Genomic DNA, 13,484 nt, shown 5'->3' on the forward strand with positions numbered 1-13,484 from the left:
GTGTCTAATGCCCTGCATAACAAGTCACAAACAATACCCCTTCTTGGACATTGTTGGGGGGCAGCCACCAGGTCAGCACCATGATGACATGGTGTGGAATTAAAATGGTCTCGCTCAGTGATCCTTTGTAAGAGAGTAGACTGCCCTCAGCCAGAGCTGTAGGGGCCTCAGGCAAAGTTTGACAAATGGCATCATATATGTACATGTGGACATATGGCCTAATAATGTGAGGCAACTCCATACTGCTGTAGCCAGGTATCACCACATTCAGTAAAGACTGAAATCAGAAGAATCTGTCCTGAATAAGTATGCCCTCACTATCTTGGAATCTATCATGATACCTATGAACTCTTGTCATCTGTAATGGGATGAGAAGGGTGATTTTTCATAATTTCACCAGGAGGCCTAGCAGGGGAAACAGAGAAGGGGAACAGCTGAGGCTTTTCAGAGTTTCCTGCTATGATCTGCCTCTGATCAGCCAATGAACTAGATACGGATAGATGTGATAACCTTTTCCCTCAGGTGTTCTGCCACAACAGCAACACTCCTGGTGCCTTGGAGAGCCCAAAAGGTAGTACATTGTACTCATAGTAATTAGGACCCACAGTAAATCTCAGGTACATCCTACAGGCCAGGTGAATGGAAGTGTGCAAGTAGGTGTCTTGTAAGTCAAAAGCCACAAACCAGTCCTGAGCCTGAAACGATGGAATAATGGAGGCAAGTTTTATTATCCTGAATCTGAGGTGGCAGTGTATTCCTGTGGAATCTTTTTATGGCTCCTAGATAAAGCAAAAAAATCACTTCATTTGTAAGTGGCTTTTGTGAGAAAGGTCCCTAAGGGGAAATGGGAAAGGGAGACAGGGAGGGGGTAGGCAAAGGAATTGGATGGGGTAGACCTAGGTGACAATGTCCACACCAATTTGTGGCCTGCAATGTCTGCCCATGCTCAGTAGAAGCAGGCAAGGAGATTTCTTAAGGTCAGCTCTGAGGTGGTTGTGGTGTAGCTCTCAACTTCTTGTCAACCTGATGCCTCTGGGAGGGAGGCTGGTGTGCAATGGAGCAGGATGACCAGGGCTTCCTAGGATAACATGGTCCCTTTCTGAGCAGATATTCTGCTTGGTGACCATGGGAAAAAGACAGTGTTCTCTGCCTTTGAGATGACTGTAACCAGAAAGGCTTGTAGTACAGCACTGGAGTTTAAATACTCAGGGATCTGAACATGGCCATTGATTCCTTCAGTTCAGGTACTCAATAGCTCCATGCCATGAAAACCAAATCCTCAGTTCCCATCTGGACTTCTCTAGGAATCTCAGGCTCCTGTAGCAAAGAACCTTGTGCATTATGATCACTATGGCCATGGACCAAGTAGATGTATCAGACTTACCCATTGCCAGTTGTAGCACTGTTTTGGCAATTATCTACCTTTTCTTCATCATGTCTTTCAGTTTTTCCTTACATTCCCTTTGGGGTCTTCCTGGCGGATCAGGTTCTCTCTTGGACCTCAGACAATGAGTAACAACAGTGCTGGATGCTGTTACGAATTATTCCAGTTAGGACATGTACAGTTCGTTTCTAGGTTGAGGCAACCAAATAAAAACAGACTGCAGAGTGTCTTAAAGTTTCTAGGTTTATTACGCACGAGCGTGGTACCGCCTGTTAAACAGAATGGGACCCCAATTACAGGTTACACAAAGATTATATACTGTTGGCAAAACATCCTGCCTGTGTGCCTCGGGGGGCCTAAACCAATAAACAGGCCTTCTCCTTATCTATCACCAATCCCCTGCAGACACCTTCCCCCTACAAAAAAGCTGAAGTGGCAACTATTTCAGGCATGTCGGCTGGTTCCTGTCTCCTTTGTTTCCCTTATCTTGAAACTGTCCAGCTGTCCACCTTGAAGGATCCTTCCTTGGTACGTGATGTGCTCCCTTCTAGTTAATGGCCGACAGGAAACCCAAAATGGAGTCACATTTGCTAACTAGATTAATTTCCCCTAACAACGCACACAAAAATGTTTGAAACCCTTAGATGGGACTTGGTAGTGCTTTTCCACTTGCTTCAAAGTTGCAAAAAGCGAGGACAGGGTGTGCCACAAACCCTTCAGGAAGACCAGGAGGACTTCACTGATTGGAACAGCAATTCTTGTGGACACCAAGGAGCTGAGGATGTCTGTGACATACCGGGGTATAATCCAGCCCAGTGGAGGCCTGTGTCACCTGTGCTCTGTAAACTGGGGTACCTTACAATTGCAGTTTTCAACCTGGATTTCTCACAACTGGCCAACAGCATGCAGGCCACTCCCAAATGTGTTTGTGTAACTGTAGCCTGCCAGTGAGACCCTGGCTTTCATCAGCTCTTGGTTATATTGCAGGGTGACCCCAATACACACCCAGTCCTGGACTTTTCCCCAGAAATGTATGTCCTGCACTGTCCAGCCTTCTCCTAGACAGTCCAAAAATATTAGGTTTGTTATATCTTTAAGTGAATAATATACACCAAATTCTCATGATAAATGAAGTTACCCAGACACTTTAACTTAAACACACTGGATTAGATAAAACAATAAAACAAGTTTATTAAACACAAAGAGAGAGATTTTAAGTGAGTACAAGTAATGCAGCATAAAAAGTTAGCAATGGTTACAAAAAATAAAGATAGAACACTTATTAGTGCCTAACAAACAATATTAGATTCAAGCAAAATTTCTCACTACATGCTTCCAGCAAAATTACTGACCAAACTGTTCAGATCAGGAATCCAATGGCTATTTTCTTTTGTCTTCCCAGGTGCAAAGAACATGACAGGCAGGGGGAGAGAGATGGTGTTCGCCCTTCCTTTTCATAGTTTCAGTACCTCTTTTGAAAATCATTTTCAGCTGAGAACCAGGAGACAAAGCGTCAATGTAGAAGGATATTCCCTGCTGGCTTCTTTCACTTGTTTGAGCTTTTTTGTTTTCCATTCTTGCTTGATGACTCTGTTTACTGCTTAAATGCAAATTAAGGCAAGCACAAATTTCTTTGTTTAGGAAAGACCTGTTTGCTGACTTCTGCATAGGCAGGGCTGTGGGGCTTGGAACGTATTAATAACATCATACAGGGAAATCTTATAACTTCGTCCACATAGCCACACATTTTATCAGGACAGTACTGACCAGCAAATTATGAGTTTTCAAATGATACCCTACAAGGCATACCTTGTACAACAATTACAATAGTGTGTAGGGTGTGAATATAGGGGTGTATTCTGTCACAATGTCAAAGAGCTTGTATGTGTTCTCTTGGATCACCGTTGTCTCAACGTCAAGGTATCTGTTATCCTCAAGAGCAGCTCCTGTAAGACCATAAATTCGGACAGCTGGTGTTAGGGCGTTAGTGACAGCCTCATCCGGGGACATGGAGGATTCTTTAGGTGGGAAGGGAAATTGGTGTGCCCCTTGAGTCAACTCTGATTTCTCACTGGGAGGCTCCTCAAGCTCCAGTGACAGTGCTCTGCTTGTCAATGATGACAGTAATTGAGCTCTCCTCTTCTGTTTTTGTTTATTTGTTTGGTTCTGAAACACAGACCGCAGTTCTGGGAACCAGGAATATATGGTTCCATGCCCACCTATTGCTGGCTTGCTGTATGGTCTTTGGCAAGTCACAAACACCAGAATAATAAAAACACATTAATCATTACATCTGATTACAAAGAAGAGTAAATCACAAAGGGTCTGATTCTGCTCCCATTGAAATTAAAGGCAAAACTGTCACTCATGTCAGTGCAAGCAGGATCAAGACTCAAAATATATTTTAATTGTCTTAATTAACAGTAAAACAGGAAGCCACTATCTTCACAATTTCATTTTCCAAATCTATCCAGACAGATGGATAAAAAATAAACATTTAAAATTAATTTAACAGTAGGTTAAAAAATGTTAAATTAATTCAATTCTTTTTCAAATTACAGAACTCAACCAGCTTTGAAACTTCGATTTCCAATGTTTTCGAATGGGAAAACCAGTTCTTTCAGTTCCATATTACTCTACACCAAAAGGGTACATGAACCATTGAACTGTGAAGAATCATTAAAATGATAGCCCTTACTACATACGAATGGACATACCGAGTCAGACTAATGGTCCATCTAGCCCAGTATCCTGTCTTCCAACTGTGGCCAATACCAGACCCTTCAGAGGGAATGAACAGAACAGATAATCATCAAGTGATCTATTCCGCTGCGCATTCCCAGCTTCTAGCAAACAAAAGCTAGGGACACTTCAGAGCATGGTTTTGCATCCCTGCCCATCCTAATAGCCATTGTTGGACCTATCCTCCATAAACTTATCTTGTTCTTTTGTGAACCCTGTTATAGTTTTGGCCTTCACAACATCCTCTGGCAAAGAGTTCCACAGGTTGAGAGTGCATTGTGTGAAAAAATATTTCCTTTTATTTTAAAGCTGCTGCCTATTAATTTCACCACACCAGTCATGATTTTATAGACCTCTATCATATCCCCCCTTGGTCATCTCTTTTCCAAGCTGAAAAGTCCCAGTCTTATTAATTTCTCCTCATATGGAAGCTGTTCTATATTCCTAATGATTTTTGTTGCCTGTTTCTGTACCTTTTCCAATTCCAATACATCTTTATTGAGATGGGGTGACCAGATCTGCATGCAGTATTCACGATGTGGGAAAACCATGGATTTATATAGAGGCAATATGATATTTTCTGTCTTATTATCTATCGCTTTCCTAACGATTCTCAACATTCGCTAGCTTTTTTGACTGCTGCTGCACATCACTGAAAGAAACTACTGTATGACACATATATAATGCAAAAACTCAGTAATGGAGAAACTCAGGCAGTGACAGGTGCTAAAATTCTACAAACTTTTATATAGATATATAAGCCGTGATCTTATAAACACTGTTGCATGTGCTTCAATTTAAGCATGATTAGTCCTACTGAAGTTAATAGAACTACTCATGTGCTTAAAGTAAAGTAAGCGCATAAATATTTGTAGGATTGGAGCCATAAATCAGTGTCTCAACTGTAAGTGTGTGTGGGAACATAACAAATAGATGGAGATGATATCCATTTAAGGAATTGCAGAGCCAAGTGATAAACATGTAATCAATGGTATATGAGCAACTGTATGGAGGACATATATTTGCCAAAAAATCTGAGTTATTTTGAACAACATCTAAAAAGATAATTTTTCACTATTTTTTCAGCAATATGATCCGTGCATCATGCGTTATCTACAGTAATACTTTGTACTTACATAGCACTTAAGCTTCACAACACCCACGTGAGGTAGATACATTTGATTATTTCCATGTTACAGATGGGGAAAATGCAGGCACAAAAAGATGGAATGAGTGACTCATAGACACACACCAAGTTAGTGGTTAAGTCATGGGTAGAACCTACAAGTTTTGACTCTCATTCCTACACTACCACTACTCGCATTTGCTCCACTAAAACTGATTAGAACAAGGCCTATAATGGTGACATAGGTTTAAGCAATCTAAACCAGATGGACTTTTTATTTTTTAATATACCAAAGACTACCCACGACACCAAGAGGTGACTTTGCATAAAATATATCGTATCTTACCTTTTTGTCCTAAAGACACTAGGTCACATGAGCCTTTTATCCCAGCCTGCTGCCAAGATGAGGAAACTTTACATCTGTCAGATTATTTGCCAAGCCCTACAGTCACAACTTGATGGCATTGCTCTCTTTGACTATGGACAAAATACATTGGTACATACTATATCAATCCTACAAAGTGGGACGGGGATAAACTAGATGACACTGAGGACTTGCCTACAATGAACATTTAGTTTGAAGAAAGTTGGGGTGTGAATCAGCCCCACACTAGCTTTCTGCAGACTGTGTGGATCCTGCTGATGTGCATTAATAATTTGCTTTAATCTAGTTTTCTTTTAAATGGGACTAGATCAAAGAAAACTAACAAACTGTTAATGTGCATCAGCAAGGTCCACACAGTCTGCAGCAAGCTAGTGTGGGGTAGATTCACACCCAGCCTGCTGCAAACTAATAGTTCATGCAGACAAGCCACCAGTCTTTTCTATTCTACCTCTGACTATAAAATTGATTGTAAGATTATATCCATCCTGCTGCCTACAGACCACATATCCCACACTGCTGAGTGGAGGATACCTGGTACTCACCACTGTGTTGCCAGTTGCCCCTGAACAATGGGCGGATATGGGAATAATAATAGCTTTGAATTCAATCTCCCAAATAGATTAAAGTGTAAATTATTTCCAATCCCTGAATGCAAAAGAATACAGTTGGGGGCAATGAGTGGATAATCCCAAGAGCCAGGATGTAGTAGATATATTAAAGCACACAACCACCTGTTTTGGACATGATGGGTTATAGTTTATGCGTGATTTCTTAATTTATAACCACATGGATTTTCTCTTGTGAATTGCCATTTCATTCATAAATTTACACAAATATTTGTTTGGTATTTGTTACAGAACAGGTTAAGAGAGATACCACAGCTTCATTCCACTCAATCTTTATATTATTAGAATTACACCAATTTACTTTTTTGATGGTTGGAGCAGCTGAGATATGACGACACCTATTTGTAAACCTATATGCCAGAAACATAGCACATTAGTTAAACTCCACCACCAAGAATGTTCAAGACCCATTATGCAAGTGGTATGGTAAGCCACTCTCCTGAAATGCAACTGAGCAGGATAGATATGTTGCAAGGGATCTCTTAAGCATTGGTGGAATGAAGGTGCTGGTGGAGTGTTGACTAATCTTTTCAGTTACTTAAATATCCTGGGAATTTTGCTGATGTTTGTCATTTACTGTGATTTTTGTGGTGGGAATCCATTTTCCAAAACAGCCCATATTTCCCTTATGAAAATGTAGTATAATTTTAATAAACCTGCTATACTTGCATTATGCTATGTGTTAATACGAGTAATCTATTCTATTTGCTTCAATATAATTGCCCTTAACATTATTTTCTCTAAATTGTAATTGTCCATGTATTTCCCCAAGCAGTTACAAATACAGTTATTATTAAAGATAAGAATGTATGCTTTGGAAGGAGCTCAGATTAATGTGTTGATCTCAGATGAACTAGGAACTGCCAACAGTATAACTCTGAAAGTGCCTCTTGTAAAGATTTCTTTAAAGCTGTCTCAAATGATTTCTAATTTGCTAGTTCTTAAACATGCATTAGATTTTGTTTTCCTCCTTTGAAAATGTGAGGTAGAAAAATGAAAAAATCATTTCTTTCATGGATTGAAATCAATATACTATTTAATTAAATCCTGTTAACCCTAATGCAGATTTTATAATGTGAACTATATAATAGCTGACCTGGTTACATGAAGAAAGCTACACTCTGTATATATCATATGCCTTTGTGTGTTAAAAAAAATCATTAAAAAAAAATCCACAAAAGAGTTGTCCTTATCACTGAGCGACAGGATCATTATTTAAATATTTGCATGTACCATATACCTTTGCCTAGTTTAATTTCTATCACCACTAGTCATTGAGATATAGCACCTCCAAATTAATAGAGTGTTTTCCATTAATAGAGATCTCGTAATCTTTTCCTGTTTACTTATACGAGTTGTAACATTGTTTTCTGATATAACAATCGTAATTCTGCCTGCAATAAGAAGCTATACTCTTATTACACAATGAGAAAATTAATTTACTTTATATAGCTCTCCTACTTACATGACATACCAGTTTAATACTATACCAGCATCTCCAGCCCTAAAAAATTCCTTGCACTGTATTAAACTAATTAGCATGCTTGGTTCACATACATTATTCTACATTAAGGTGGCACAAATATAAACTGTTCACTTAGGCCTCAATTCTAATGTCATAGGCAAAACTGGAATAAAGAGCTTTGGCTGCAGCTATGTGAGGGTTGAGGGTGAGAAATCATCAAACCCAAGCTCTATGAAGTCAGGCTATAGCTGCTCTTACAGCCAATGGCATGGTCAATGTACACTCTGAAGTGGTTGTATAGTCCAATGGGTCTGTGCTTTGCATGAACTCACTGGCCACACCCCTGGTCAGACCACATTTCCCCTGGATAGCGAGCCACTGAAACATATCACTGAGTTACAGTGTTATAATGCCTATATGGCATCAATGCTGCTTGAGCCCCCTTGGCATCAAAAACACAATTTTTCAGCAGTTTTTAACCAGAACAGTCAATCAAACACACAATGGGATCACTATCTTTATCTGGATTTGTACAGTGCATAGCATGGCAATGTACCTGACGAGTATGAGGGATACTAACACACCACAAGTGACTTCAACCACAGAAAAGTGATGGCATATAGCGTAACTGCACTTCTCAAAATGGTACTTTTATAAAACTTCCTCATTTGTGAGCAGTAGGATGTAATTTTATCCTAGATTATTAGGAGTTGTAGGATACATTATATGCAATTTTCCCTACATTTTGCAATCAGGTTTGACATTTGGTGCATGATCTTGATGTCACAATAATATGGCCATTTTTAATATACCTATTCCTCAAATGGATGCATCCACTCCTTTTGTAGTAATTGGATGATAAATCTCACCTAATGCAGTTACACCCAGTGCTTGCAGTTCTGGAACTGATTTTGTAAAAGTAATAACACATTGCAAGCTGTGAGCCAACACACAAGAATGGCCAGGCTCTTCTGGTGACAGAGGTCACGTCAATTGGCATGCCAGTCTCCTGCCCCACAGCACACCCGTGAACGTGGTGCACAGCTGGTAAGTGTAATCACATGGCCGTCCCTCGCGTTTCACTGCCTGCTCAGTGCACACAGTCATATCTGCGCACAATAATTATACGCCTTCCCCTGCCATTTTCGTTACAAACTCACCCCCTGCCTTTCTCTACAAAAAACTTTCCGTGAGCGTCGGGCGAACACAAATCCTCCCTGCTGGGAGCCGGTTCGCCCCCCCGGCGCGCCGGACAAAGAGAGCTACCGGGAACCAGCTCTCTCGCCGCCCCTGCCCAGCCTACGGCAGAATTCGCTGGCCCGGTTTCCAAAGGGGGCTGGGTTTCCACGCGCGCTAGTGACGAAGTGAAGCGAAGTGCTCCCGTACACCCACGCGGGACCGCTCGCCACCATAGCGGCGAAGCTTCCCCCATACTTCGGCCTTAACCCGTCCGCACGAACCCCACCGGGGCACGCCCGCCTCGCCCTTTTAAGCAGCCGTGCCCCGCACGGCTCTTTTAAGAAGTACGCGCATGCGTGCGGGGCGTGAGCAAACACAGTCCTTGGTTTAATAAGCCGGCTGCTGATCTCGCGCCTAGGCGGGTGCGCAGGAGACTCAGACCTCGTGAGTACTGGCACCCCCAAACTGCCGGGGCGCGAGGAGTACCACGGCGCGCGGGCGCTGGGGAAGGAGGCGGAGGGGGCTTTTCGGTCCCTAACCGACCTCAGCCGCGCGTTCCCGTAACGGTCAGCGCGCGCAGCCGCGCACGTGTCCTGGGCGGGGAGGAGAGAGGAGGCGGGGTCGGCGGCGGCCGCTCTGCGCACCATTCTTCGTTCCACAGACTGCGGTCGTGACTCCGGGCGCCGCGCCGCGCCGCAGAGCCCGGCTCAGGTGAAGCGGGCTCGGAGCCTGGCGTGGGGGCGGCGTTTCAGTCGGAAATCACCGTCGAGAGGCGACGGGCTGAAAGTGCAGGGACGGTCGCGGCGGGCCTGGCTGCGCTGCACGTGACAAGGTGGCAGCGCCCTGGTTGTGGTGTAAAGTGGCGACGTCACTCTGGCTCGTGGGCGGGGTCAGAGTCCCACCCGCAGTACAGTATGAGGCCAAGATGGCCCCGATGTGGCTCGGTGCCCTGTGAGCGCTGGGTTGTGTGTTTGTCATGGGCCGTGGGTGTAGAGGGGCCCGATCCACTGCTTCTCTTTATGTTGACTAAATGCTGGTGCGAGCTGCAGTGCGCAGCCCTGTGCCGCCAGGCCTCTGTAGGACTGAGGCCAACAGCTACAGTCTTGTCAAGAATGAACTGAGATGGTTCCAGCCTGATCGCAAACATGGCCACCATCAAAGCTGTTCAAGTCAGAAGGGACTGTTCTGATCATTTTCTCTCACCCATGTGGTCTGTATTACACAGGTATAAATCCAAACTGAGGGTGGGATCCTCAAAGGGACTTAGATGTTACAACACTGAGCATCAGGCCACCTATCAAACCACAAGAATGACACTGTGACCCACAGAGCTGAGTTGTGTGCCCGTACAATTACTCCTGGGGGAATTTGGTGCCAAAAAATAAAAATTCTGCACACTTTATTTGTCAAAATAACACTACATAATGATGGCACTTTCAATTATTTTGGTAATTTATTTCAAAATACCTGTCAGCAAGTATGTCTTACAGATGCACAAAACACTTCCACCAGGAGTAGAGAGTTCAAGAAACCCCTACAACAACCCAGTTCCTGTTTCTCTGCCTCTCACCCCTGGAACTCAGCTGGGGGCCACAGTCTCTCTCCCCCCTAAAGCCCAGCCATGCCCCCCCCCCACCAATACACCCAAACCCCTTCTCCCCCCAGAGCCTGGCTGTGCTTCCCCCCCGCTACCTGCACCTCCTCACCCCTAGAGCCCAGCTGTTGGGGTCCCCTGGCCCAGATACCCACACCCCCTCTCCCCCAGAGCCCAGCCATGCCTCCCACAACCAATACACCCAAACCCCCGCCCAGGGCCTGTGCAACCACTAGATGAGGGTTGGGGCAGTCAGGGGACAGGTAGGGGGTAGGGTCCTAGGGGGGCAGTTAGGGTGTGGGGTCTCAGGAGGGGGCAGTCAGGGGACAAGGAACAGGGAGGCTTAGGTAGGGGGTGAGGTTCTGGGGGGCAGTTAGGGGCAGGGGTCCCAGGAGGGGGCAGTCTGGGGACAAGGAGCAGGGGGAGGTTGGAGGTTCTGAGGGGGGCAGTCAGGGGGTGGGAAGTGGGAAGGAGTGGATGGTCCTCTTTTTTGATTGTTGAAATATGGTAACCCTATTTGTGGGGGCGCCGGGAGGCAGCCTGGGCTGGGGGCGCAGCTGCTCCCTACTAGCGGCGCTGCTGCCTTTGCAGAGCTGCTGCACCGCGCCGGCTCCTCCATGGCTGGGGCTCACCATTGCTGCAAGCTGGATGCTCTGGCTCTCCAGTGTCTCTGGAAGGCGGCTCCTCCCAGCCAAGCTGCTGCAGTGGCCCAAGCCCGCCAAAGCCAGTGGGCAGGCTGGCCCCTGGGGTCTACAAAGGCTCGTTGGGATTTGCCCCTCAATGAACCAATGTGCAGAGCTGGGGGGGCAAGGTGGAAGGTGGCAAAAAAAAAAAATACCTGGCCCAGATACCCACACCCCCTGCCCTCTAGAGCCCAACTGCAGGGCCCCCTCAGCCCAGACACTCGTCCCCCTACCCCTCAGAGCCCAGGGATCCAGAGTGGGAAATAGCCTGATGTTCAGTCCCAGGCTTGTGTGGAGTTTCCTGCAAGCCACCATCTCTTTCCCCTCAGGGCATGTGGGAAATTGCAGCTGCCTGGAACCCTCTAGCTCCCACCCCCTCCCCTCAGCAGTGTCTTCCATGTGTGAGCTGGGCTAGTGGCCCCAGCACTGCAGCCCATTTTGGGGGGGAGGCGTGGAAGAAATTATGGGCAAAAAATATTAATTTCTGCTAAAATCTGTATTGCACATTGGCACAGAATTCCCCCAGGAGTAATACAATGAATGGGGAGACATAGGTGCTTAAGAATGTGGTCCACAAAACCAGCATCCTAGGCCGAGAGCTGCCTGAGCCAGCCAATGGGAGATGCCAACCATGGGGCGGGGGGGTGAGCCCCACCCCTCTCTTGTAGATAGGCACCTAGCTCTGCTAGTGATCCATAAACAGGAGCCCACCACCTAGAGTCAGATGGCTTTAGGAGCCTGTCTTGCTCCACACAAAATGCGAGGGGGAGGAGAAAGGAGGTGCCCACCTTCTAACTTTTAGCACAGTGGTTAGAGCAATCATCTGGGATATGGAGACCCCAGGTTCAATTCTGCCCTCTCTGCCAGAGGGGGAGAAGGGAATTGAACAGGGGTCTCCCTACAGAGTCATTCTCAAACTCTTGCTGGGCCAGAAATAGTATGTGTGAAAATGATTCTATAGTCCAGCGTAAGGGCACCCAACTAGGAGGTGGGAAACCCTGGGTCCAGTCATCTTATTCCAGTCACTCTCTTTCATTACTCATCCTAGTGCAAACAGCTTCAACAGGAGAATATCCCATTGCCCAGTAAATATTTTCTCCCCCCTCTCTGCGGAAAGGATGGAATTGAACCTGGATTTCCCATGTCCCAGGCAAGTGCTCTAACCACTGTGGTAAAAGTTGTAAAGTAGGTGGTACCATCTCCTCCTCTGGCTGGATTTTGAATAGGACTTGAACCAGTAGGTAGCCTCAAAGCATGGTAGCCCAGAGAGCTAGCATTAGCATTTATTTTATTGAGCAGTAACGCAAGGAGCCTACAGGCCTGTATTTTGTAAGACATTGGCTTCAGCATTTAGCATAAGGCTTTTGAGGCCCATTAACTTTAGCACAGATAAAGAGCCCAATGGTCACGCCTAAGTTTTAGGAACTGGGACTAGAGTGTTTAAGGGGGAAGTTTGTACATGACAACATGAGACTATGAGCTAACACCAGCTTTTGGATATTTTAGGATAGGAACATCTGCAGATGTCTGACCACAAAAGTGCCATGGCAATAAAATGACATACGATAATAAGTTGAGATCATTAATATACTAACTTATAGGAGAAGGCCATCCCAACATTAGTAGGGTGAGGAAATACAAATAAGGAAGAGGGGACAAACCCCTACTGAATATACATTAGGCATAGTGGCATCAGTGTAACATACAAGTTGTATCCCAGCCTGTGTACAGGAGGAGAGAGAGATGTAGACCTTGGGAGGTGCCAGGATGATGGCCACTGGTGATGATGAGGAAGATAATGGCTAACATTTCAGGTTATTCTGCAAGGGATGGTGTGAGTATATGGATGTTCAGATGTACATTCTGTATTATCTCTATCTACCTTGCTTGATTACCGTGTTTGTGACTTTGCTAAATGTATTAATAAACTATTACAAATACAGAAGGGTTCCTAAAGTGTGCGTGTTGCAACTGTGCATATTGAAGTTCCCAGTTATACAGTAATTTTAATAATACTGGGCTTGATCTTGGGACAAGAACGCTCAAACCTCGGAGTGATAACTGGGAATTCTTAAGTAATCAATATAATTTAATACATAATCCATAGATCAAGCTACAGCATCCCTACCAGATCAGGCCCTGCAAACAATTTAGGCAGCTGAATGTCTATCTTCCTCAAGGTTGTGAATCAGCCTGGGGCTTAGGTAGGAGATAGGTAACTGAACTCCTAGAGAGAGGCAGCAGTGCACATGCTGAGGTGCCTAGGGTACTTTTACTTAGAAAACTGAGGTGCCAAGTGA

At 44.9% G+C, this 13,484-nt stretch overlaps 1 protein-coding gene and 1 long non-coding RNA gene across 7 annotated transcripts in view; one reads left to right on the forward strand and one right to left on the reverse strand.

Moving 5' to 3' along the window:
* Nucleotides 1-2,550: 2,550 nt before the first annotated feature.
* On the reverse strand, nt 2,551-9,124 carry LOC142072539 (uncharacterized). Its single transcript, XR_012668963.1, has 2 exons — nt 4,102-9,124; nt 2,551-3,330 (listed from the first exon to the last, which is right to left on the reverse strand). It is a non-coding gene; the product is annotated as an uncharacterized LOC142072539 (long non-coding RNA).
* PTGR2 (prostaglandin reductase 2) overlaps nt 8,757-13,484 on the forward strand; it is a 31,151-nt gene continuing 26,423 nt past the window's right edge. The window contains exon 1 of one of the 6 annotated variants that reach the window (XM_048854212.2): nt 8,757-8,775. Coding sequence is in view for 3 of the 6 variants with exons in the window: in XM_048854213.2 (XP_048710170.2) it covers nt 13,014-13,018 (5 nt within the window). In the remaining 3 variants the exon portion in view is untranslated. Of the gene's footprint in view, nt 8,776-9,220; nt 9,352-9,551; nt 9,619-11,042; nt 13,019-13,484 lie in introns of those variants that run through there. The other 5 variants (XM_048854211.2, XM_048854215.2, XM_048854213.2 and 2 more) reach the window with 5 other exon arrangements.

This window comes from Caretta caretta, chromosome 6, assembly GCF_965140235.1.
Source record: "Caretta caretta isolate rCarCar2 chromosome 6, rCarCar1.hap1, whole genome shotgun sequence".
In the NCBI taxonomy this organism is placed as follows: domain Eukaryota; kingdom Metazoa; phylum Chordata; order Testudines; family Cheloniidae; genus Caretta; species Caretta caretta.